This window comes from Rhinopithecus roxellana, chromosome 15 (genome assembly GCF_007565055.1).
Source record: "Rhinopithecus roxellana isolate Shanxi Qingling chromosome 15, ASM756505v1, whole genome shotgun sequence".
Taxonomy (NCBI): domain Eukaryota; kingdom Metazoa; phylum Chordata; class Mammalia; order Primates; family Cercopithecidae; genus Rhinopithecus; species Rhinopithecus roxellana.
The window spans coordinates 33,880,965-33,903,118 of NC_044563.1; the positions used below are offsets into that span (position 1 = coordinate 33,880,965).

General features: G+C 36.0%; 1 protein-coding gene across 7 annotated transcripts in view; it reads right to left on the bottom strand.

The window, feature by feature from the left end:
• MTMR2 (myotubularin related protein 2) overlaps positions 1-22,154 on the bottom strand; it is an 83,359-nt gene that overhangs the window by 18,142 nt on the left and 43,063 nt on the right. For 5 of the 7 annotated variants that reach the window (XM_010375431.2, XM_010375432.1, XM_030917242.1 and 2 more), the window contains 5 exons: positions 14,446-14,521; positions 11,097-11,191; positions 10,817-10,927; positions 7,335-7,436; positions 6,351-6,434 (listed from right to left, as the gene is read on the bottom strand). In XM_010375431.2, coding sequence (XP_010373733.1) covers positions 6,351-6,434; positions 7,335-7,436; positions 10,817-10,927; positions 11,097-11,191; positions 14,446-14,521 — 468 coding nt within the window. Of the gene's footprint in view, positions 1-6,350; positions 6,435-7,334; positions 7,437-10,816; positions 10,928-11,096; positions 11,192-14,445; positions 14,522-15,228; positions 15,332-22,154 lie in introns of all 7 variants that reach the window. The other 2 variants (XM_030917243.1, XM_030917244.1) reach the window with 1 other exon arrangement.

Genomic DNA, 22,154 nt, shown 5'->3' on the forward strand with positions numbered 1-22,154 from the left:
TCTATACAAAGAAATATCAGAAGTCAGGCGCCAAGTGTCCACCAGAGTGCTACATACAAAGCTATCACTTATATACATAAAGTACATTTTTCACTCAGGTACTAATGGATTTTGCTAATCTAAAATATATTAGAAAAGTAAGGGAGGCATGCAAGGCAAAATAACAGGCAACAGGCAAGAAAAGTGTTTAAAACAATTTTTTAAAAATATATCAACTATTGAGCTCTCGTGCTTCTTCAACATCTGCTATTTTATAGTGTACTACTTCACATTATAGGATTACTTAATAAGACAACTGAAATTTTCCATCCTTCACTATATACAAAATTAAGCTATTATATTAAATGATTGGACTTAAGAAAATCTTTAAAATTTTATGATCTCTGAAAATTCTTATCAAACAAAAAGAATTGAAAGTGAAAAATACATTTACTGAGCATCTACCATGTGTAGGCACTTTGCCAGCCTCTTTACACCAAACACAGATCTATTTTACTGTACTCAGGTTTCATTAACTTCATTTCATAAAGAAACTATGGCACAGTTTGTAATTTGGCCAAAGCTATACATTAGGAATTAGTAGAGAATTCCATGACCATTCCAAATCTGTCCTTTTTATATAAAAGCACATTATTCCTCAAGAAAAATTTATTATCCTAGTTCACTAAATTGTAAAAATCTCAAAGAGTAGAATGTACTCTCCTTTAAAGAAGTATTTCTCAAGCTGTTGCCAAACACCCAGAAGGATGTTAAAATTAAGAAATAAAATTCCCTTCCAGCAAACACTCTCAATAGCACTTCTATTTATCCCTAACTGTTCTTTCATTAGTACCTTACATCCTGTTTACCCCATATAATTAGCCTGGTCCCATCTTGCTCCCTATGGTGTACATCTTTCCCTCCCTCCTGATTTCCTTGACTTCAGATATTCTGGACAACTTCAAGATGAAAGTTAAACCCTGCACCAGGCCGCTTATTATCTTTATACATATTTTTACCCATGACTTATTTCCACAAGTAAAAGGCTTAATTAGAGGTTTTTAACAAAATATTCACGTGCTGGCCGGGCACGGTGGCTCATGCCTGTAATCCCAGCACTTTGGGAGGCTGAGGCGGGCAGATCACTAGAGGTCAGGAGTTCAAGACCAGCAACTGGCCTTTTTTTTTTTTTTTTTTTTTTCAGATGGGGTCTTGCTCTGTTGCCCAGGCTGTAGTGAAATAGCTCCATCTGGCTCACTGCAACCTCCACCTCCCATGTTCAAGCGATTCTCCTGCCTCAGCCTCCCGAGTAACTGGGATTAGGGACACACACCACCACACCTGGCTAGGTTTTGTAATTTTAGTAGGGACGGGGTTTCACCATGTTGGCTAGGCTGGTTTTGAATTCCTGACCTCAAGCGATCTTCCCACCTCAGCCTCCCAAAGTGCTGGAATTACAGGCGTGAGCCACCACGCCTGGCTTAACTACTTTAAATAATTCTTTCTATTCTAACAGGTGTGTAAAAGTGGCATGATCATGTGAGGTGAATGAAGTGAGTAACAAGTATTGTATCTCATTGCTATCCCTTCAAAGTTGATACTATATCCCAGTACCATATTCAGATAAGGAAAATTGAGTGGCCTGGCCAACATGGATGAAACCCCGTTTCTATTATACAAAACTCAGCCGGGAATGGTAACTCATGCCTGTAATCCCAGCTACTTGGGAAGCTGAGGGAGGAGAACTGCTTGAACCCAGGAGGTGAAGGTTGCAGTGACATAAGATCGTGCCACTGCACTCCAGCCTGGATGATACAGTGATATTCCATCTTAAAACTTATATGTAATATATATACACACACAATTCACTATTTTTTAGTATAGCATGTGTATACTTATATATTTCATATTTTATATATCGTATATATTTTTATATATATTTTATATATATGTATATATATTTTCACATGCTATACTAAAAGGTACAGTGAATTGGCAAGTTTAAAGAGATGGTATTCAACCAAGAAACTTGGTTATCATCTTTAACTCCTCCCTCTCCCTTATCCCTTACATCCAGTCAGTGACCAATTTCTATGATTTTGCCTCCAGAAATACCAGAAATTTGCTCACTTTTTTCAGTTCTTACCACCACTTCCCTAATTCAGGCCATTATCACTTCTCTCCTGTCCCTCTATAATCCATTCTCTATACTGCTTCCACAGTAATCTTTTAAGATGCAAAAGGGATTATGTCATTCCTCTGCTTAAAATCAATGGCTACCTATTGCTTTTCATATAAAGTATGAAATCCTTTACCAGACTTAGCAAAGCCCTCTACAATCTGCTTTCTCCAGATCTCTCCCTTGCCACCATATGCTCTGGTCTAGTCTATATCAGACATCTTTCAGCTCCCAGATGGCTTCATGTTCTCTCCCTACAGTACTTGCTCTATCAGACTATTCATTACATTATATTGTAATTGTTAATCTATTTGTTTGAATGCTCCATTGAACACAAACTCTTTGGGAACCTGGACTTTATAATTTTGTTTCCTATTTTAGCCACTAGTATTTAGAAGGTATTATATGAATTTGATAAATGCATAAATGAATAAATCAGTGAACCATAGGAAATTTCCATAAGAAGCAAAATCAGTTTCCAAAGTTTTCTTTGAAAACATGGAGTTAGAGCTAAGAAGATCAGATCACTTGAGAAGCATACATTGGAGAGCCTAATGCACCATCCCCCAACTCAGAAAGGTACTCCCATCTCCCACTCCACTTCCCATATCCTTGTAAAATCACTACCAGGAGAACTACTGTTCTCATGGGGAATGTCACATTATTCAGGTAAGTAGCAGGGTGGGGTAGGAATGCACGGACTTAAATTACCTTCATGGCTACCTCATTCTTAGATAAGCTGACACGCCTATCTTCACTAAAAACTGCCTTTCAAGCAGAAAACTGGAATTGGCTAGCCCTCAGACATTCTCTTTGTAGACAGTACTAAAAATATACTGACAACTATTGATCTTTGGTATATATCTACTCTCCAAGCAAAATCACTGCCCTTCAGTATCCACTTGTCAGGGTCAAGTTATTATACAAACTGAAAGGATTATGGCTTTCTTAGTTACTTACATTCCAGTTCTAAGGATAAATTCTGTTTCCCTTGACTGAAGTGACTGTTTTCCAAGTTTGTTAAGTAATGCATGTGACTTATATTGGGTATTTCTGCAGGAGACCATGCTCGTTATCTTTTTTGTTCATTTCTTGAGATAAGGTCTCTGCACTCTTCACCCGGCTGGACTGCAGTGGTGCAATCACAACTCACTGTAGCCTCAATCTCCAGGGCTCAAGCAATCCTCCCACATCAGCCTCCAGAGTAGCTAGGACTTCAGGCATGCACCACCACGCCTGGCTAATTTTTGTATTTTTTGTAGAGATAGGGTTACACCATGTTGCCCAGGCTGGTGTCGAACTCCCGAGCTCAAGCAATCCCACCTTGGCTTCTCAAAGTGCTGGGATTACAGGTGTGAACCACCGCACTGGGCTGCTCATTAATTATCTTTATACAGATTTTTACCCGTGACTTGATATTTTTCCTTTTTTTTTTTTTTTTTTTTTTTTTTTTTTTGAGATAGGGTCTCACTCTGTCACCCAGGCTGGAGTGCAGTGGCACATTCATGGCTCACTGCAGCCTCGAGCTCCAGGGCTCAATCAGTCCTCCTGCCTCAACACCCCTGGATAGCTGTGACTACAAGCATGTGTCACCACACCTGGCTAATTTTTGTATTTTTGGTAGAGACAGGGTTTCACCATGTTTCCCAGGCTTGTCTTGAACTCCTGGGCTCAAGCAGTCCTCCTGCCTTGGCCTCCCAAAGTGCTGGGATTACAGGTGTGAGCCACTGTGCCCAGACTGATGACTTGATTTTTCTTGGCCTTATCCACAAATTCCATAGTCCTGTCTATAATCACTGCATATTGTATATGTCCTTCAAGAGTAAATTAAAGAAACATTCTCTTATATGACAAACCTAAACAGTTATTAATAGCTTTGCCCATTTTTATTATTTATTTACTTATTTTTTTGAGACATGGGGCATCTCACTGTTGCCCAAGCTTGAGTGCAGTGCCACATTCACAGCTCACCACAGCCTTGATCTCCTGGGCTCAGGTGGTGCTCTCACCTCAGCCTCCCAAGTAGCTGAGACTACAGGTGCACGCCACACCTGGCTAATTTTTGTTTTTTTGTATAGATGGGGTTTCACTACGTTGCCCACGCTGATCTCAAACTCCTGGGCTCAAGTGATCTGCCTGTCTCAGCCTCCCAAAATGCTGGGATTACAGGTGTGAGCCACTGTGCCCAGCCTTTGCTCATTTTTGAAGAAATATAGTCTAATTTCTTTTAACACGATTAAGTGTAGATCTATTGAATGAATGTGGCTTTCATTTTTTTAGTGGCAGCACATGATAAAGCCAGTCATGATACCTGTTTTTCAGAGCCTCACAATGCAAAAACTATAATAATCATCATTTGGACAGATTTTTACAATTTACAAAGTGCCTTTCTATATGTTACCAATCCTTCAAACATCCCATAACGTGGTATCTATCACCAAGTAAAAAATGAAGGCAGTGTGCCATAAATGACTCATTTAAGAGCCTATATCGAAGTGTGAGAGTAAGAACTAGAGCTAAAATTCAAAACTAAGTCTTCTAAATGTGCTAGAATTAGAGTGTGGTGGTAACTGCACAATTTTGTGAATATGTTAAAAAGCAGTGGACTGTATACTTTAAAATAGTAAATTTTATGGTATGTGAGTTATATCTCAATTTTATAAAACAGAAAGGTCTATATGTTTGGAGATGGTACCATCTCCAAAATATATTAATGAAAAAAGAAAAGCACAGAAGAGTGTGCATGGCATGCTACCATATGCTTAAAAAAACAATACCCAAACATACGTACACAAGCTTTGTAGACATGAAACCTTTGAAAAAAATACTCAGGAAACCAATAATGTCATTTCCTAAAGGGAGGGAAACTGGAATGGCTGGGGGGACACAGGGTTGTCCTGGAAGGAAAACCTACCTTTCAGTATACCCTGCTGGACCTTTTGAATTTTGTACAGAATGCAAGTATTACCACTTCCTCTTTTAAATTTAAAGGGGTGAAAGTGAATAATCTGATGCTTTATCATTAGTCCTTAATTTTAAGAGATCATCTGCATTTTCTTCTGTAATAAACTTAAAATATATCCAAGAAAAAAATCTTAAAACTACGGCTTCTAACTAGTGTCCTGCCTCCATTAGACCTTTTAGTTGATTCAGAAAGTTTCTCACTCTGCAAAAAAAAAAAAAAAAAGCCAACAAATTCATCTAGTAAGTCAAAGACCATAAAGCATCCATACCATTTTATGTAGAAGCCAATGCTCTATTCTTACTGTCACAATTCCTAATCTCATAATTCTCTTTCTGTATGGGTACAGTTGTTCATTTACACTTTATTTTTTCTTTTCAGTAATAATTTATTTCTTTTATTTAGACACAGTTACCTCATCTGCTTTCCAAAGTTCTACACTGAATGCTCCTGGGACAGCAATTTCTTCCCAGATTCCCAAAGAGTAGTCCTCATTTTTATAATTTCTAAAGACACTTGCTAGACTTTTTGTTGCTTAGTCATCTTCTTCTGACACTGGATTTTTGAGTTAGCACAAATCTCCTAACATGTTTCTTGTATACTCTTGGCTTTTAGTTGATTCCATTTATTTTGTATTCTATTTCATATTTTGCCAATTAACTTTATAACTAAATGAGGAAATTTCAACTTCACTTTCCACATGTAAGTGCGGTAACAAACCCCACTTCAAGTCATTTAGATATCTTTAGCTCTCTGGTGGTGGTTCTTTACCTCTACTTATTGTGGTTTTGTAAAACCACAATTAATTAGAAATGTTATAATTAAAATGCTATGTTTGAAATTTAAATACAAAAGTAAAAGCTCAAGAATTTTCATATTTGAATTCTAGAATATTCTAGATAACAAATCGAATGATTACCAAGAAATAATCAGTATGTCTTAAATTCTCAAGAAAGCATAGTGGACAGGAGGAAAGTTAAAAATAAAGAAAAGACTATTTTAGGTGGGGCTTAATGCAGTATAGAGACTTTTTGGGAAGTGGTATACTGAAGGAAGAATAGGAAGAATGATATACTAAAACAGATTTCAAGATTGAATTCTGCTTTAATCTGTTACTGTAGTGAATTACTGTGGTATGAGATATGCTGGTTTTCATACGTGGTTCACTCAGTTTTCTTTGTAATGAAAAGAATACAAAATACTAAAATTGAAAGAAAAGAAAGTACATACCTGCCTTCTATACTCTAAAAGAGGGTCATATAGCTTCCATCCGTTTTCAGGGAATACTTCTTTGTATTCAAAAGCAAAAAGAGGCTACAAAAAAGTAAACAATGGTAAGAGCTAAAAAAGATATTCACAAAGGTAATGAATCAGAAATGTATCCATATATCCAAAGTTTTCATTTATTTATCTGCAAGAACAGTTTATGTATTAGCATCCTTTTTTGTATTATAGTTTTTGTTTTATAATTTTGAAAATCTATTTTTTTACATATTTTTTAAGCATACAAAAAAGCAAAGACACTTGACAACAAAACTTACCAAATATTAACATATTATTATATTTCCTTCAGATTATCTTTGGTAGCCTTTGTAGGTTTACTTTCAAATAAAGACATTACATTTAAAAACAACTATGATGCCAAAAACAAAAAAAAATTTGAACTGGAGTCATAAGACCAACGTTGATTCCAAATGGTACTCCTACTAACTGTGCCCTTGAGTTAACTGCTTACCTGATGTTGCTTTCATCGCTAAACAGGGATAAATAATATCTACCACCATAGGCTACAGAGAAGTGAAGTGATGTAAACGTGGGAGTCTAACACTGTCTATAGCACATAGTGGGAACTCAGGATTTGCCTACCCTTACCTCCCAAATTGCTAGTCTTAACTGGCTCCCAATTAGAAAGGAGATTTCAAATCCTAATGAAGACAACAGGCAACTTTTCATCATGCAAACACCCTGAATAACCAGATCATGTAATCATAAAATGTTAGTGCTGGATTGGACCTCAGAAATCAGCTAGTCCAGCTTCCTTTATTTCATGCCTAAAGAAATTGATGCAAGATACTAGGTTATACTTACACTATACAACTGGTTAAATGTCAAATCAGGGATGTAAATGTAGAGATTCTAGACAGCTTAAACAAGTTTCTTTATACTACATCAATAATTATAGCACAAATTTTCCAAAGACAGGAAACGTTTTACCAGGTTATTAGAGACAGGAAATGCATATTTCATTAGATTCTCAAATATGGATCTTCTTGTCCGCCCCTCAGGTTTATGAGCAAATCGTAAACTCCTAATATCCTAGAAAAGATTTAGGAATCAAGTTAATAATTGTTCACTACTCACTTAAGTGAATAAATAAGGTTACTTGGAACTATCTTGTAAAATGTTAAGATTTGTGAATGTAGGATACAAAAATAAATCAGACATCAGCTCCTGGAGATAGGGAAATTATAATGGTTTACTGGGAAAAATTGAAAGAAACACAGGTACTCTACTACAAAGCAGAATTCAGACGGCAGAAAATTTACCTATGCTTATGGACTCAAAATAGGCCCGTGAAAGAGACAGTATTTGATGTAACCACTGGGGATTAACGATATTACATCTGAAGATTAATATCATGACTGACACAAACTATCAGCATATGTGCTTTCCCTGTGAAAGCCCATTTTCTCTCATAAATTTCCTTATTACTAAAACTTGATTAGTATTTGTTACATTTCATATGTGCCTTCATTTCATTATATCTGGTGATTATTTTCCTACTAACTATTCCTTCCCAGGGTTCATTTGCATTGGACCTTCTCTTCCTAAGTCCCCTGCTACTAGGCTTGTTAGAACTAAACCCTGCCTGAAAGTCTTCCTTCCTTCACTCCATAACCACATTCTTCCACTATCTATTGACACATAACCTCTGAATAGTTTAGTTTATATTATCCAGGCTCTACAATAATAAGGTCTAAAGACCAAGGTTCCCTTTCATTTGTCCCTAAGCAGTTTTCTATGCTCAGGCTGAATGCAGTTATTCATGTTCTGGTTTACTGGTATCTTAATAGCACTTAGAAAAAAACTGGGGATTAAGATAATTTCAAGGGCCAGACACAGTGGCTCATGCCTCTAATTCTGACACTTCGGGTGGACAAAGCAAGAGGGACACTTGAGGTGTTCTACTTCTAAAACAGTGGTGGGGAAAAATTGGTATTGTAGACTTTTCCTGTGTTCTTATCTACTGTCATTCTTTAAATGCATTGATTGATAATTGAATGAAACATAAATTGTTACAAGTTCAAGACCAGCCCGGGCAACACAGCAAGACCTTGTCTCTACAAAAAATTTAAAAAAAAATAAATTTATAAGAAAAGAATAATTTTAAGACTAATCATTTTATTTAAATGTTTTTACCTAGGCAGAGTTCAAAATAGCTTTATTATGCCTCATTTTGTAGAATCACACACAAAGCCACTCCACTACAATGTACCCACGATACGTGAGTAAGACAGTATATTATAAATCTGATCCAAAACTAGAATGCTGTCTTTACTATCTTTCAAAATAAACATGTGCAGGAACCTAAGCTGATATCTTGTTTTCCCTCAGTAAATACCTTTATAACTAGGAAAGATACTCAGAATCATTCTGTTAACCACAGAGTTCTCTGAAAGTACCATGTCAGGGGCCCTACAAATATTTGTGTTAATTGATAACGATCCTGTTCCATGGAAAAAAAATTACATTTAAAATGATTAAGATTCAAAATTATCTTCTTTCTATGTGCTACTTACTATTAAACTACAGAAAAGTGATCAGGAAACAGTGTGCTTGACATGTGGTTGACAGCAATTACACTTATAGAGCCCTTCTGACTACAGTGGAAAACCACAGGCCAGGCACAGTGGCTCATGCCTGTAATCTCAACACCTTGGGAGGCCAAGGTGGGCAGATCACTTGAGGCCAGGAGTTCGATACCAGCCTGACCAACGTGGTGAAACCTGTCTCTACCAAAAATACAAAAATTAGCCTGGCATGGTGGCATATGCCTGTAATCCCAGCTACTCAGGAGGCTGAGGTAGGAGAATCACTTGAAACCGGGAAGCAGAGGCTGCAGTGAGCCAAGATCATGCCACTGCACTCCAGCCTGGGTGACAGAGCCAGACTCTTGTCTTGAAAAAAAAAAGAAAACTACAAAAATAATTACTAAGTCATTAGCTTTAATACCAGAGTCACAAAACTTCTAAGATTAGCATAAAGTATCTTGAATTATACACATGCTGTTTCTTTTGGCACTGGCAGAATAGCAAAAGAAAGGAACAATGTGATGTAGAATCTCAATGTGCATGGGTGTTAGTGAATTAGGCCTTAATAATAGTGACCTGGAGAAGTGGTACATGGTATTAAATATCTATGACTTAATGGTAAAAATGTAACAATCTATGTTTCATTCAAATATCAATGCATTTAAAGAATGCCAGTAGATTAGAACATAAGAAAAGTCTACAATATCAATTTTTCTGCACTGTTGTTTTAGAAGTAGAAACATTGGCTGGGCATGGTGGCTCACACCTGTAATCCTAGCACTCTGGGAGGCTGAGATGGGCAGATCACAAGGTCAGGAGATTGAGACCATCCTGGCTAACATGGTGAAACCCCGTCTCTTCTAAAAATACACACAAAAAAATTAGCCAGGCGTGGTGGTGGGTGCCTGTGGTCCCAGCTACTCGGGAGGCTGAGGCAGGAGAATAGCGTGAACCCAGGAGGCGGGGCTTGCAGTGAGCCGAGATCACGCCACTGCACTCCAGCCTGGGCGACAGAGCGAGACTCCATCTCAAAAAAAAGAAAAATTATGAGAACTAGAAATAGAAAAGACAGGTGATGATGAATATATATTATATTTATATTATATTTATATGAATATATAATATATTTAGTTATTTAGTTCTTCCACTACAAAGTAGTGGAACTGCTCAGAGCCTTATGTTGCTAATTTGTAAATTAAAGGTAATAATGTCTATTGTGCCTACCTCACAGCATTTTTATAAGGCTCAAAGTGAAATAATGAATGTGGAAGTATATGGTATCCTATCAGTACTATGTGCATTAAAGATGGTCATTATTTTTTTTTTTTTTTTTTCAGACAGAGTCTTGCTTTGTTGCCCAGGCTGGAGTACAGTGGCACTATCTTGGCTCACTGCAACCTCCACCTCCCAGATTCAAGCAATTCTGCTGCCTCAGCCTCCCCAGTAGCTGAGATTACAGGTGCCCGCCACCACACCCGGTTAATTTTTGTATTTTTAGTAGAGATGGGTTTTCATCATGTTGGCCAAACTGGTCTCGAACTCTTGACCTGATGTGATCCGTCTGCCTCAGTCTCTGAAAGTATTGGGATTACAGGTGTAAGCCACCACGTCCAGCCAAGATGATCATTATTAAAAAATAAGTTATGAATTTCTGAATATATCAAAATATGTAGACTGAACTGGGCCCAAAAGAATTAAGTCTAATTCATGAATCACCTTTTCTATTACTGCTAAATTTTGTTTTCTTCTATCAATGTCATACTAAAATAACATTTCTAATTGGAAATCCATTTGATATTTTGGAAACCAATTTCAAAACAGAGGTTCTATTTAATACAAAGCTTTTCAAACCAAAGAAAATCACATACACATTATAACATTTACCTTACACACAGTTTCTAGTCCATAAGAATTTTCACCTCGACTAGAAGCACCACCAATTTTTTCTACTCTACTTATCACACCAAGGGAAGCATCTAAAACAAATGGGGGATCCTAAAGAAGGAAAGAAAAAATAATTAAAACTGAGCAATTAATACTGTCCAATTATATAGCTGATCAAAATCTTAATCAGAAATGCTTTAATTAGAAATGATCAAAAATGAACAAAACTAGCTACAAACAACACACTCATGTACATACAAAAATCTAATCCGACTCTTACCCGTTCCATGCTTTTGAAATATAACCTATAATTCGTGACAGTCAGAGTTCCTCGTACAGCACCAGTGAATGGACATATATAAGTTACATCTTTGGCTGAAAAGGCAAGAAGTCCACAGTTTACTATACATTATGTGCTATTAAAACCTGGTATCTCATATTATAAAATTGTTATGATTCCTAGACTAATTTATGCTGAAAAATAACAGAACCAGTAATTTCCAGAGACCTCAGAATCCTACAACCCAAGCTTCCATCCCTGCACTAATCTGGGGAAGAAACATAGAATTAAATGGAATAGGCTGAAGAGGGGGAGGGACTTCTCGTCCCATGAGACAGAACATAAGTAAACAAAGGGGCTACTATCCTGGCTAGATAAAACAGTGTGGGTAGCTGCAGCAGAGATGGGTGAAACAGTACTGGTAATGGTGATATTAAAAATAAGCATGTCAAGGCACAGTCACCATCATCTCATTGTAGTTTCTATGTAACCTCCCCAATCTCCTGATCTTCCTCTGCCCACAGTCAAGTTTGTCAACATTATTCTAAAAATGCAATGTCCAAAACATATGTTATTCCACAAACTCCTGATCTGATTAATACTTATGGGGAAAGTTTTACAGGTGAAATGACACACATTTAAAATGTAATTTCTTAGAAAAATAACAGTATAAGAAGAGGATATTGTACTGCTGACCAACTGATGCCAGACTTTGTAAAGAAATAATCACAAATAATGTTTTATTAAATAAACGATGGATCTACATGGCATTATGTTTTGTAAAATATGCATTAACTGATTATGCAGGATAACTTAGGAATCAGTATCTCAAAATATTATTTAAAATGCCACAGTTCATAATGTCCAGTACATGGTTTTTATATCTTAAAATATTCATAAATTCCTAGTATGTCATCACTACACCAAATCAGCAGATAAAGGAGTATCTTCATCATTCCAAGGAAGTAAGGAACAATTCTGTAGAGCAACAACTTTCTAAGACCCTTGCAACGGGCTTCTGAGAAAACTTGGGGCCATGAAATATATTTAATAACCTCCTGACTTTGCTTCTCATTCAACACTTCGAAGGACTGGCTGCTTTGTATGGAATTTGAAATGAGACTGATCTTTTCACAATCATTTCTAACCTTCAAAATAGTTCCCTTAGGAAGATTTTAAGTATAAGCTACTTTTTTTAAATCATTGTTTCCAATGTACATTTCATTTACAGGGAAGCTTTTAAAATTAAATGAACCCATCATTATATAAAAATACACAAAACTTGCTTTGCACAAATAATATTTTTTCCCTTATGACTTTTTACCTCAACTAGGAAAGCTTTATTCAAGGTTACTAAAAACATTTCTGGATTCCTTCCAGAGTCAGTTTTCTTACTCGTGTAAGAAAACTCAGCCTTACTATCCTATATCCCACCACAGGAATGTCATTCTCGGGCCAGTGCTTTTCTGTTACACCTTACCCTTTATTCTAAAATCATGAGATAATATACACATAAAAGTGCTTCTAAAGTTTTAAGTACAATACAAAAATTCAAGGGTTTATACCTAGGTTACTATTATCATCATTAGTCTTTGCTTTGTTCTGTACCCTCCATCATTCCTCAAGAGATCATGACAATGGAGAAAAGAAGATAAACACAAGAAATTCTTAGACACTGACTCCTCTAGGTCAGGTAACTGACTGGATGTTAAGAGTCCAGAAAAGAAAAAAAGAGCAGTCTAGTACGACAACCAGATTTCTGACTAGAATAAATGGACAACTGGTATTGATGTCAACTGAGAGAGAGAATGCAAGAAAAAGAGTACATTTGGGGTTAAACGTGATGATTTCCATTTTGGAGATGCTGGGTATAAGGTTCCTATGGGATATTCAAGGATGTGTGTGTAAGATAGAGGCATTTGTTTACTTACATTAGGACAGGGGTTCACACTGGAGGTACAAATTTTAGAGTCATCAGCCAATATATGGCAAGTGATGTTACAAATTTAGATATGGTCAACCAAAAAGAGTATACAGGAGGGAAAAGGGAAATGGATCAAGGATGAAGTCCTAGGGCATGTTGCTATTAAAGGAAGAGGAGCCAACAAAGGAGACTGAGTGGTAACTTGAAGGTTTTTAATAAAGCCATATTTCATAATGGGAGCTGCAGTTATGGCATTAAGTTCAGAATAAGAAAAAAGAAACTGTCATAATGCTAGATGTAACCTTATTAGCTAGGTCATCTCCCTATGCTTTAGTTTTCTTCCTCATCTATAAAATGGGGTTGATGTTATTCTCAAGAATATACTCTCTGAGAATGACTGAGATAGTAAGCACTCAATAATAATAACTACTATCATTATATAATAGCCAGTTCTGAAGAAATGTAAGTAGGTAGTTCAGATTGAGAGCCTGGTGTATACATAAGGCTGAGTGGTGAAAAGAAGAAGACTGAGAGGTTATTCAATCAAGAGTCAAGAGCAAGAAAAGACAAATACCATGCTAAGGACTAGGAAGCTACATTTAGTAAATAATAATCCATTTAGAATTCAGGTCCTCCCCTTGGTTTGTTTTTACACATAGAAATGACACCTAGCCAAGTAAAATTAAGCATTTTTAAAATCCTTTTTAAAAATTATGATTGGTAACAAAATGAAAGTAGTTATATTAACTAAGAAATCATTCACTTCATTCTTCTAACATATTACTTTATTTCTCAGAGTTTATGAGTAGATATCTGTAGATTATCACACAGATGAAACAAAACAGAAGCATGAGGGAAAAACAACACAGCTTATAAGCTCATTTTCAGTTTCCAGTCCATATTATAAGTATTAGGCTGGGCAGAGAAGGGCATCTACATACAAACAGATGCAATGGAGATGACGTACTTCAGCCAAAAATTAACCTGAGTTTATTCAGAGAAGAAAGACATGAAGGAAGCAAACAGAAGAGAAGGTATTTTAAGAAAAATTACTTGTATAAGGTGACAATTCAATGTTTGTATCTAGGCAACTCAATATCTGAATATAGTAATTCAAAATAATAAAATTTTCCTTCACAGGCTTTAGCAACAGTTTTAGCAAAAAGCCACCTACTTTTAAAGTAACCAGAGAAGAGGCAAAGTATAATTCAATTTGCATGTTTCCCAGAGTTCAAACACAAACACTAGCAGCGGGTCTAGGCCTACATTTGTAGAACACACTAAGATGCTGGGAAGGCTGCAGGTAAAGAGTTCCGCCAGACAGGAGGTGTCTCTGACAGCCAATTTATTCTCTGTATGCTGAGAGTACTGAACATTCTGCACAGTCAGAACGGAGGACATTAAGCAAAAAATACCATTACGGACCCATGTCTTTAATATTTTCTCCTGGAAGCAAGGGTGGTTCTTCCATTTCTGCTAACTTGTTAGACTCCCTCAGGACCTGGGGTGGGAAAAACAAAAAAAGAAACATTTTTTTATTCAAAGACTACTTTTTCACTCATATTTCAACTGAGTACACTTGTTCTTGAAGTTATAACATCGTATCACATACACTATTTTAAATCGAATTTGTTAAACTGTAGTGTTGGCATGTATAATATATGAAGTTAATGTTTTTCTAGAAAGCATTTACTGAGTGCTTAAATCATATCAAAGCACTCTACATTTGTTACACAAAAAATTTTACATGTTTTTGCACTGCATCCTAAGACAGCCTAACAATAAAAGAGCTATTATATGCTCATTTCACAGATGAGGAAAAAGCAGCTGAAAGTGGTAATTAGTTCAAGATCACATAGTTAAAATGCCAGTGTATAGATTTGAACTATAGTTGAATGAATTCCAAAGCAATGCTAAAGGGCCATAGTACATTTAAACTCAGACAAAATTAAGTTCTTATGTAGATTTAATGTTTAGAGAATTTAGAAATGATGTTGATAAATAATCTTGTTGAAAAAGAGTTTAAATAAAATCATGATCAACAGATATTACCAGGTAGTTACCTTGTGAAGGATGCTGCCCTATATTCCAAGAATGTGGATACAGAAACAGTTCTCTAAAAGAGTTACAACCCAGAGAACACAGAGACACACCCAAATTGTCATATGCTAAATATATCCCCCCTTAACTACCAAAAGCCTTCCTCACCTCCTCCCACCTCTTTCACCGTCAAACAGTAAATTTTTGTCTCCAGTCCCATTAATTCCTCCATCTTCAGCAATCTGGCTCACCTGCGGCCAATAACTAAGAACTACAAAGAACAAATTAACTTATTTTCAATAAATTTGCAATCTAAACAAATTCATTCTTTGAAAGTTTAACAATTTATTTCATAAAGTAACTTTAATGCAATACCTAAAGAAATAGTATATACACACATATATCTTTTTATGTGCCACATCTAAACTTCAGAAAAGTCATCTTTACAGGTCATCTTTTAAAAATGCTATCTAGTTGCCAGTCCCTCAATAATCTTATGTAGTCATAAGAGAAGAAAGAAAGGAGGACTGGCCTATGAAGATGGGGTTAAAAAGGCAAAAACTGGCCATATACAAAAATATAGACTTGGGTTCACATCCTGACTGCACCACATACTAACTTGGTACTCTTAGACAAGGTTTTCAATTTCTCTATGCCTCATTTTCCCCATCTATAAAATGGTAACAATAGTACCACACATAGGTTGTTATGAAAATTAACTGAGTTAATACATTTAAAGCACTTATATCAGTGTTAACACATAAGATGTATGTAATAAGTGTTGTCTATCATTAATAATAAAAGTTCAAACAACTGATTGCCAGAATCTGCTAATAATTCTACTAATTATGAAAGCAACAAAATTAGACCCAAAGATACAAAACAAATATCAGAGTATACTGAAAAAAATCAACCACGTGAAAGATTATAGAAAGGAAGATGCTTTATTCTTCCCCTGGTCTACCACCTCACTCAGAAATACGTTTATGTCACTTATAACGCTGGGCAGTAGTTCCCGTATTGCACATGTATACCTTCTTGTGGCTACTATAGCACTGCTCCACATGACTTCCTCTTTCTCTACATTTCTACATTCAGAAAGGACCAGCAACCCCGGAAAATATTTATGTTGTGTATAGAAGAGAGGAGGGTAGTTCTGGCAAAGGCATACAGAAACATGGGAGATACAATCCTCATAAAGTTTTATAAAGTGAGAAAAGAGACAGGAAAACTCTTGCAAGTAGCACACTGTGAGAACCACACAGAGGCTTTCTTATATTCTCTCTGACCAGAATGTCAAAGAGCGAGGCAATGAAAAGAAGCAATACAAGATCCTATTTTTGTCCAGCAGAGCTGCTCTAGATGACAGACTTTTAACAATAGGCATATGCTAAAGGTTGTATATAAACAACTAATTCTACACTGGAGATAGGAAAAGGAACTCCAACTAGCACTCAAGTGAACAGAACAGGGATGGGGCAATCTAGACCCTGTGTTTGTTGACAAACACTGATTCTAGACAAATCCTTAATCAAACAAGAGAAAAGACTAGGGAAAACAAGGCCTAGAAAAAAAGACAAAGAAAAGAGAATATCAACCCGAAACTTTAAAAAAGAAAAAAAAGAAGTCTTCTGAAAATAATTTTCTATAGGCATTTGTAAAAACAAGTATAAAGTACTTGGCACACTCAAAAGGAAATAAGCCGTATTTCTAATAAACAGAAAGAGAAGGCCAGGTACAGCAGCTCGTTCCTATGCTCCCAGCACTCTAGGAGGCCAAGGCGGGTGGACTGCATGAAAGCAGGAATTCAAGACCAGCCTGGACAACATGGCAAAACCCTGTCTGTACTAAAAATGCAAAAAATTAGCTGGGCAGGCATGGCATCGCGGGTCTATAGTCTCAGTTACTCAGGAGGCTGTGGTGAGAGTATTACCCTGAGCCCCGGAAGTCAAGGCTTCAGTGAGCCATGATGCACTCTACTGCACTACAGCCTGGGCAATGGGAGTGAGATCCTGCCCTAAGAAAAAAAAAAAAAAAAAAAAAAAGAAGAAAAAGAAAAAAAGAAATAAAGTAGAAACAGAAAGCCATAAGGAGAGAGACACAAGGAAACAAGAGAAATGGGTGAAAATGACTGCAAGGACATTTAAAAATGTAATAGCAGAAATAAAATCTGTATGGAGTTAGTAACAAATTGCATTGGTTCAGAAAACAGATTTAATGTTGAAGGCAAACTTGAAAAGTGCTGTAAGAATTTGAAGGAAAAGAACAAAGATAAAATCATCATGGAAAATAATCAAGAAAAGAATCATATTTTCTAAATGAAAAAAAATCAATACGAGCAAAAAGTCCAATACATAATTGATGTTGATCAGAAGAGTTTACCATGTTCCACCCAAAATCAACGAACAGAGACACATCTAGTTGCACCCTGGCAAATTTTTTTGAACTAAAAGAATTAAAATATAAACTATAAGAATATAGGCAGAAAAAAAATTACCTTTGAAGAAAGCAAAATCAAGTTAGCTTCAAGGTTATCTATAATACCATATTCTACAAGACAATAACAAAATGTCATCAAAGCTGTGAAGGAATATGCTCCCATAAAGTGTTTAATGGCAGCAGGATGTCATTCTCAGATAGCCAGGTCTCAGAAAATATAACCCAGAAATACTTTTTAGAAGAAAAAAAAGAAAAAAATACCTTAAACTGTAATTCAGCTAAAAAGGGAAAATCAAAATTAAAATATACAAGGGATCTGTGGTGTATTGCAAAACCTTACGTTTCATATCCTAAGAACCCCTAAAAAACCTCCACATTCACTACCACCATACTGATCTCTTAGTCTTAGTTTCACCATTCATATTATTAACATGATATTAATACCCACCTTAAAAGTTAGCAACTATGAAATCAAGATAACTGCACCATAAAGAGATTTGCAAAGCACCGTGAAAAGGAAAAAAACAACAACAAAAAATAGAGACAGCCCCTGGCTTACAATAGTTCAAGTTATGGTATTTTCAACTTACAACGGGTTTATCTGGATGTCACTCCATCACAGGTCGAGGAACATCTGTACTTATTATTCACATAATAGAAGCATCAACAGAAGTTTTCACTGTCTTTTACCAAAATGGCCTATTCACATGATGCTTTTTTCTCTGCTCTAGAGATTCCCTATATGACACACTTTCTCTAATACTCATCAAAGGGATTAACATGAGAAAGCATGTCATATAGGGAACCATAAGTCAATCTCTCCCTGACTCCTAACTACTATGTTCTAGATTTAGCTACAGAATAGTAAGCATCTAACGGTTCTAAGGAAAGCAGCAAATCTTTTCCTTTTCTTTCATTTCTTATGAGTACTGAAGATAGCTGCAATATTCCAAAGAGTCTGACAAACCTAGGAAAATTAATATAATAATGTCTACCTGAGAGAATAAAGGAGATGGCTTGAGAAATAAAAATGGAGTAAAAGTTGAGGGTATCCTAGTGAAGGGTTTCAAAGATGCCTTCAGCAAGAGAGTCCATATCGTATGGGTCCATTTACATGAAATTCTGCAAGACTATAGTATGAAAAAATTCAAAACAGTTGTTGCTATGGGGATGAGAATGAGAGTGTGGACTGAAAAGGGGCATAATGAAAGTATCTGGAGTGACAAGTTCTATATCTTGACAGGGATTTGGGTTGTACAGGTATATGCATTTCTCTAAACTCACAGAATGTACACTTAAGATTTCTGTTGTCAATAGGTATAAATTTTATATCAAAAGAAAAACCACATATATTTATTTGCATGCTGACATATTTACTTGGAAAAGTACTGATGTCTGCAATTTACTTTGAAACGCATCAAAAAGTTAGCTAGATAAATAGATGGATGGAGGGATACACAGATGATGGATGTCAGATAAAAACAAGGAAATAGGGTAAAATGTTAATGGCAGAATTCTGATGGTGGATGCAGCCGGGTCCTTTGTAAACTTTATTTTGTGTTCAGAAATTTTTATAATAAAATACTGGGGAGAAGTTAAGGACTTAACTTGACCAGTCATGTTAAAAAAAAAAAAAAATCACTGCAGGCCTTTGATAGGGGCAGATGGCATGGTCAAGGAAGGCATGGAACCAAAAAGGATGAGGATGAAATGATGATAATCTATGAAAGGAAACAGAATCCTGGATTAGTCTATGGTAACAGAAATAAAGAGAAATATGATACATTGGAAAAGTGATCAAATCTGACCCTAGGCTTATAAAAAAAATAGAAATAATTATATGAATAATACTTCACGATTTTTACTTGACAGGAACTGGATCTCAGATATGTCAGCAATGGAAGAAGAGAGAAAGCAGATTCAATGAATAAATGAAGTGAGGTCAAAACAAGAGAGGCAACTCAAAAACACCAGGAACGTATCTTGTTAAAATGGGGGTTAGGAACCAAGAGAGCAAAGCCAGTCTGGTCCATTAGGTTTTTCTGCCTTCACATGTAAATATCTTTAGTGGAGAATAAGTTACATAATCCTCAGATATGAGGGAAGAAATTCACTCCTGGAGAAATCCTCTAGAATACTTTAAGCACTTTCTCTTATTGGGTCAAAATAATGTTACTAACTGGCTAGCCAACCTTTCTATCAGATGCATCAGAACCCTGCCTGTGTCTGGAGCTCTGGCCACATCAATAGGTAAGATTCCATAAAATGTGCTATTTGATAGCATTTAATACAATATTTAATCATTTTATTATCAAGAAAAATCTGATAATCTTATTAAAACTCTTACTTGAAAACAAATGACACAAGACTAAAATTTATAATTCTTTTTTTATTCCTACTACATAATCAGTTTGGTATCCCTCCCTTCCCAGCCCTGATTTTCTTCCATACCCAATTCATCAAATTATTTTCAAATTGCCCAGTAATTTTCCATGTGACTTAAACTTCTTTTTTCACTCCCTCCCTTTCTCTTCTCTCCCTCTCTTTCTCACACACAGAGGCACACAAACACAAAAATACACTCTCTTACACACACACAATTAGGAAATTACTATAAACTGGATCTAGAAGTTGGCAAGTTTAAAAATCAATTTTCACATGGAATGGTTAGATGGTAGAAAAACAGGAAAGAATTTGTCTGAAATCTGCAAAACACTAAATAATCATCACCTGAAAGGGAAAAATGAGTCTATATAGTTATAAACTATCCTCCAGTCTTTTTTACATGCTGTACTAAAACCCAGAAGAGAAGAAAAGGATTTTCTTAGTAACTTATTTTTTGTTGGATAATCCTTCTAAAGAAAACTGTTTATATCAATTATTCTATTTTTTCTACAACTTGACGGACAAACCACAAAAGTGGGCAAATGAACCATGCAAACAAAATTCTAACAAGGTAGAGCCACAGACTGGCATCTGGGATAGATCTTACTGGTTACACATTTGAAAGTACATCCAAGATCAAGCATAGGGAAGCCCCCCCTACCTTTTTTTTTTTTTTAATAACACAGTCAAGGACACTTTGGTTTTTCAGCTGAAACCACAACTAGCCAAAGCTGGAAAACGTTACATCACCATCCATAATTCAACAACAACAAAAACGATGACTATCTAAAGAAGAATGGCCTAGAAAGCATCATCACTTCATGCTATGGGTTGAACTGTGCCCTCCAATAATGTTGTTGAAGTCTAACCACCAGTGCCTTAGAATGTGACCTAATTTGGAAACAGGGTTGTTGCAGATATAATTAGTTAAGATGAGGTTAAACTGGTGGGTGGGCCCCTAATTCAATATGACTGGTATCCTCACAAGAAGACAGCAATGTGAAGAAACAGGGAGAATGCCCTGTGAAGAGGGAAGCAGAGATTGGACTGATGCATTTACAATCCAAGGAACATCAAAGATGGCTAACCCTCATGAGCAGCTATGAGAAAGGTATGGAATAGAGTCTCCCTCAAAGCTCTCTTGGTTGGCAGGAGCCAACCCTGGTAACACCTTGATTTCTGATATCTAGGCTCCAGAACTACAAAAGAATAAATTTCTGTTGTTTTAAGTCACCCAGTTTGTGGTACTGTTATTATAGCAGCCCTAAGAAATGAATGCCTAACATAAATAAAAACTTCCAGATTTTAATCTTAAAAGTTTTCATAACTGTGAAAACTTAGAAGCAATCTGACCTTCAGTAGGTGAATGGATAAACAAAATGTGGTACATCATGCATAGGAGTATCATTCAGTAATAAAAAGAAATTAGCTATCAAGCCATGGAAAGACTTGAGGAATCTTAAAAGGATATTACTAAGTGAAAGAAGCCACTCTGTTTGGACTGCACACTAGATGATTCCAACTACATGACATTCGGGAAAAGGCAAAAACGTGGACAAAAAAAAAGATTAGTGATTGCCTGATGTTTAGGGAGAGGGGAAAATGAAAGAGGTGATGCAAAGGGGATTTTTAGGGCACTGAAACTATTCTACATGATACAGTAACAATGAATATATGCCATCATACTTTTGTCAAAACCCATAGAATGTACACCACAGAGTATGAACTCTAATGCAAACTATGTATTTGAGTATTAATATAAAAATGTATCAGTATCGTTTCATCAGTTGTAACAAATGCACCACACAAGGTACATTCAACAGATAAATGTCAATTCCTTAACTTTTCTGTAAAAACTTCCTGTATCTCTAAAGGGTAACACATTATTCTATACATCAGCTAAGTCATAATTTAATGCTTGCTTGACTCTCATATTTAATCTATTTCTACATTTTGTCATGTCTCTTCCTTTCATTTCCCACACCACTAATATAGCCCCACTTTTCCATCCATAAGGACTAGCCCCACACCTTCTGATGTGTCCTTCTGAGCTATACTTCAGACAGTCCTTTCCAATAAATGATGGCTCATAATAGATTATCTGCCAAAAAAAAGAAAAACAGAAGATAGGTAGATAGATATATTATCTAAATTTCTTTCATTTCACCTCATACCAAGGAGAATGAGCCCAGTTTATGTACTGTTTTTAGAAGATCATTATTCATTCGGTGCCATTAACACTCTTGAAAGGTAAGTAGTATTAATATGCC